Raw genomic sequence first — 4,789 nt, 5'->3', positions numbered from 1 at the left:
ATTCTATGATTCTATGAATACAGACCCTTGGAAGAGCAGGGCAAAGGGACAGGTACCGGGGTCTGTTTTGCTCCCTCATGCTCACTCACGGACATGGCAGCGGCGGCACTGACCCCGCGTAACCCGGGGGCCAGAACAGGAGCGTGGGTGAGTGGTAACCGAATGAGCAGGAGGACATGCTGTTCCCTGCGAGTGTTCCCTGCGAGCTGCCTTTGTACATTCGGGCTTTGTGTTGTCTAGCTGGGAGGGTGGGGTTGGAGTTACAGAGGTGGGTGCAGAGGCAGGTTCTCCTGGTGTTTAACTGTTGCTTCCCCCCCCATGGTAAAAGTTGTGAAACAGGCAGGAAAATCCAGGTTCCCAAGTGGGACAGAGAGAAAGGACAAACCCCACAGTGGGTTAATGGCAGGTGGAGGAGGAGGTGGGAGTAGGGCTGGCAGGAGCAGGAGTGTTGCTGCGTCCTCAGCACTGAGGAGAAACAGCATCAGCAGATTCCTCGGATTCTCTCTCAGTGAGTGGAGGGTTCTGTTTGGGGTTGGTGGGGGTTGTTTTTCCAACACCCTTTGTCTCCCCACCTCTAGTCACCGTCAGGTGCCTGAAACCGTGGCTGAGCTCCTCTTCAGCCCTGGTGTGTGGTTTCCTTTGCAGGTGGTTGGGGTTTCTGCCGTGCTGGGCACGGGGCTGGATGACTTCTTTGTGCAGCTCTCTCAGGCTGCGGATGAGTACGAGAGGTAAGCGGTGACCACGGAGCCAGATGGCCAGCAGTCGTCCAACCCACTGACCCGTGAGCCCTCCCTTGGCTTGAAGGACCTTCCGCAGCCAGGGTAGTCCGGGGATTCGCAGGAGAGTAGTGTAAGACGCAGCCTGAAAAGCAGCTGCCAAAAGGAACTGTTCAGGGGTGGAGGATTTGCTCCTGCATCTCTGGAAACATTCAAGGTCAGGTTGGATGGGGCTCTGAGCAACCTGATCCAGTTGAAGGTGTCTGCTCATTGCAGGGGGATTGGACCTGACAGTCTTTGAAGGTCCCTTCCCACCAAAACCGTTCCATGACTCTTGGGCGTATCCACATCCGCTTCATCCCTGTTTTGTTACAGAAACCTTTTCGAGGGCCCAAGGCAGCAGGCTAGTTTGGAAGCATGTGGCAGCTTATGTGAGACCCTGTCAAATGCCCTCGGGAGGCACAAGGGGGGGCAGAGCTGTTCGTGCCTGTGCCTGGGGGACAGCGATGGACCCGCCCCCCGGTGTGGCCGTGGATGGCCGCCTCGGCTGAGCCGTGGTGGTTGGTGCCCGCAGGGCAGCGTGAGCCCTGTGCCCTGTGGGGAGTGGACACGGACTGCAGCCGGCAGCCTCAGAATCCAGCTGTGGGCCTTTCTGACCTGCCCCCCAAACATGAGGGCCTGGAGGGAGCAGTTGGGATATAAACTGCCCCGTAGTAACTCGTGGTAGTTGAAGCTGATCACGCTCCGTATCTTTCAGGGAGTATCGTCCGGAATATGAGCGCCTGAGGAGAACGCTGGTAGGTGTTTCAGCTCTTGCATGCCTGGTGGTGTGTCTTGGGGTCACTTTTATGCCTTTACGCTGGGGGTCTGCAGCTGATGTACTGATCCTCCTCCGTGTGGGAAACCCCCTGGCCCCAAACTCAGCATCTCCTTTTCCATCCATTTGGTGGGCGTGTCCTCATGGGTGTGAAGGCGGTTTGTAACTCAGAAGCTGCTCAGGGTTGTAGTGCTGCCAGTTTTTTTGGGCAAACTGCAAGAAAACCACAGGGAAGGTTTTTGTATCTCCCTTCCAAAGGGTAAGATGCTGGTAAAATGAACTTCCTGGAGTGGTTTGGCGAGAAGGTCCCCGCACACCAGCGACAGGCTCACCCTGACCTCTGGCTGTCCAAAGGGTCCTGTGGGCACAGCTCTGCTGGGTTTGGCTCCTGATGCTGCTGAACGTGGTGTTGAGGCTGATGGCGCTGGAGACCACTTTCCGTGGCTCCCCCACAGTTCTGGGAGCTCGGCGGTACCATAAGGCAGCTGGCTGGAGCGCCGAGCTCAGAGCGCCAGTCTGGGGCGAGTGAGCTCCTGCTGCTGCCAGTGTGTGCTCAGAATCCATATCACTCTATACCCACAGGAGAAAGCTCAGGATGCGCAGAAGAGGGAGCAGCTGGAGCACTTGCGGAAGGACATGGGCAGCATGTGCGTGCAGGGCGACGCACTGGCAGGTACCGCATGGGGAAGGATGCACTTACCACAGGGGTTGTCTGGAGACTCTGCCTCCAGAAGTCCCATCGCGCTTTTCTGCCCTCCCAGCAAGAGCGGGAACGCAGCTTTGTGTCAGTCGGGGGGAGAGAGCCTGGAGTCCCCGTGGGCTCAGCCAGAGCCGGCTCTTCTGCGTGTCAGTCGCTGGCGTTAGGAGAAGCCTGCTGCGTGGGTAGAGCAGCGGGTGTGTCAGAAGTGCTGAAATGGAAAAGGAGAAGCAGCGTACGGGAAGGCTTGGGTGCCGGTTCGACCTTTGCCCTGTACGAGGCTGAGGGTGGGCCTGCTGCAGCGCGATCTGTGTCTCGAATCCAGAAGCTGGTTTCTGTCCCGTCGGAGTAGGTGTGGTTTGCTGAGTGTGTGGGCAGATGAAGTTGTCAGAGCATGAGCTGGCTCCTTAGTGGGTTGGTGTGTATTTGACACTGTCCCACTGGACATCCTTGTCTCTAAATGGGACAGCCTTGTGTTGGACAGATGGAGCACTTGGCGGATAAGGAACCGGCTGGATGGGCGCAGTCAGGGTGGTGCCCAACGGCTCCATGTCCGAGTGGAGAGCAGCACCGAGCGGCATTCTGCAGGGATCGGGTTTGGGACCGGTGCTGTTGAGCATCTTTGTCAGTGACAGGGACGGTGGGGTCAAGGGCACCCTCAGCCAGTTTGACTTGACACCAAGCTGTGTGCTTCAGGGACACGCTGGGGGGAGAATGGATTGCAAACAGCCGTGAGAAGGACCTGGGGGGCTGGTGGATGGCACTGGGACAGGTTGCCCAGAGAAGCTGTGGATGCCCCATCCCTGGAAGTGTCCAAGGCCAGGCTGGAGGAGGCTTGGAGCAACCTGGTCTAGTGGAAGGTGTCCCTGCCCATGGCAAGGGGTGGCACTGGAGCGGCTTTAAGGTCCCTCCCAACCCAAACCATTTGGCGATTTTGTGACAGCCATTTCTGTTCCATTCCAGGCTCTGATGACATGTCTGCAATGGGCCCCTCCGAGCTGATCCTGACACGAGGAATTCTTGAAGAAGAAGAGGAGAGGGAGAGCGATACTGATGACATCGACCATGAAGGTAAGGGAAGGAGGGCTCTGATCAGGTCTAGAAGCTGCCTGTCTCATCAGGGGAGTCTGTGTCTCACTAACTGCATTGGCTGTAGTGGGAGCCTGCAACCGCAGCAGACACTGGGTGCCCTGAATGCGGGTGTGTGAGCGTAGAAGCTCAGCTGCAGTGCTTCGTGCAGTGGTAGCGCTCAATTCTTTGTCGAAGTTCAATTGTAAGTTGTCTGTTCGAGTGATCAGTTGTAGTGGGTGCATGACATGCAGGAACCAGACTGCGTGCTGCGCCTGGACATCGGCCACCTCCAGGCCTGGTTAACAGGCAGCGTGGTTCATCTTCCTTTCTGTTCCCGGCTCTCTTCCATCTCCCTACGAATCCTGGTCCTGGAGCAACCTTCCAGGTTCTTACTGCGTGTGGTCTTTCTCCTGTACAGCTTGCAGACTTGACCCTTCCCTGTTCCACTGATGTGGAACATATTTGTTTGGGTTCACCTCTTGTGCCTTGTAATGCGCCTGAAAATCAGATAGGCTTTATTTGCTGCCCTGACCAGCTTCTGTTTGAGCAGAACAAGAGCTGAGCTAGTGCTGAACTGTGGATTTCCCCCCCGCAGTTACGGAGAAGAGTCACGAAGAACCTGCCTTCAGAAACTTTATGCAAGAGACACAGATGAAATACCAGCGAAGAAGGAACCCGAATGAATGAGGCTGTCAGACACAGAGGGTTTGGGATCCTGTCGGAATCCTGCTTGGGGAGTATTTCCGTGTAGTGGAGTGGAAAGCAAAGGAATAGCATAAAGAAGCTTGAACAGAACCATGCGTGAAGTCCGTGAACAGCCTCTGGTGTCCATGTGGCCTCTTCCTGCAGCAGCTCTTGGCCAAGTGTGGGGAGGGTCTTGTGTCCAGCCGACTGCAGTCTGGGTGTCTGCCATGGCACTCCCTGAAGCTGGAGGAACGAAACAGCAAGTTCCTTCTGCTCCAGACCCGTTCGAGGTGCATGTTGAGAGCTTGGGTTGAGCTCTGGCAGCGCTGCCGCATGCGGGAAGCGCATTCTGCTCAGCTGGTGCAGCCGGGACACCCACGAGATCTCTGCTGCAGGAAACTTGAGCGATCTGGTGTTTGGCATTTTGGGTTGAATTAAATATGTTTTAGGTACTCACAGATGTGTGATGGTAACAGCAGGAGCAAAGGAGGGTCCCAGGAGGGAAAGTAACCGAGTTGGGTGTGACTGCTGCGAACCGACCTGTGCGTGGCCGAGTCCGAATGCGCGTCAGTAGGTAACGGGAGCAGAGGGGTTCAGAGGGGGAGTGTTCGCATGGAACGTGCTTGAGGCCTCGGCGCTGGGAGGATGTTCGTGTTCCGCTCTGCTCTGCTCTCTGCTGCCACCGTCCAAATAAAGTTGGGTACTGCAGACGGCGAAGCGCACATGCGCAGTGCTGCGCTGGACCGTGCTCTCTGCTGCCACCGTGTGACTGAAGAGTGGTATTGCAGGGGGGAGACACGCATG

General features: G+C 56.7%; 1 protein-coding gene across 1 annotated transcript; it reads left to right on the top strand.

Annotated features, from left to right (window-relative positions):
• The first annotated feature begins 93 nt into the window (after positions 1-93).
• LOC104513725 (GPN-loop GTPase 1-like) lies at positions 94-3,988 on the top strand. Its single transcript, XM_010157177.1, has 6 exons — positions 94-147; positions 646-728; positions 1,474-1,513; positions 2,116-2,206; positions 3,194-3,301; positions 3,897-3,988. The coding sequence occupies exons 1-6, from the start codon at positions 94-96 to the stop codon at positions 3,986-3,988; spliced, it is 468 nt and encodes a 155-aa protein (XP_010155479.1).
• The last annotated feature ends 801 nt before the right edge of the window (positions 3,989-4,789 follow it).

This window comes from Eurypyga helias, unplaced genomic scaffold (genome assembly GCF_000690775.1).
Source record: "Eurypyga helias isolate BGI_N326 unplaced genomic scaffold, ASM69077v1 scaffold25158, whole genome shotgun sequence".
NCBI classification, from domain to species: domain Eukaryota; kingdom Metazoa; phylum Chordata; class Aves; order Eurypygiformes; family Eurypygidae; genus Eurypyga; species Eurypyga helias.
The sequence above is the reverse complement of the archived record's forward strand: the minus strand, read 5'-3'. Positions and strand labels throughout refer to the sequence as shown.

Excerpts from the sequence above, each read along its gene's own strand:
- LOC104513725 (XM_010157177.1), top strand. The coding sequence starts at position 94 with ATGGCAGCGGCGGCACTGACCCCGCGTAACCCGGGGGCCAGAACAGGA. Across the intron at positions 729-1,473 it reads GCTGCGGATGAGTACGAGAG|GGAGTATCGTCCGGAATATG; the intron begins GTAAGCGGTGAC and ends CGTATCTTTCAG. Across the intron at positions 3,302-3,896 it reads TGATGACATCGACCATGAAG|TTACGGAGAAGAGTCACGAA; the intron begins GTAAGGGAAGGA and ends TCCCCCCCGCAG.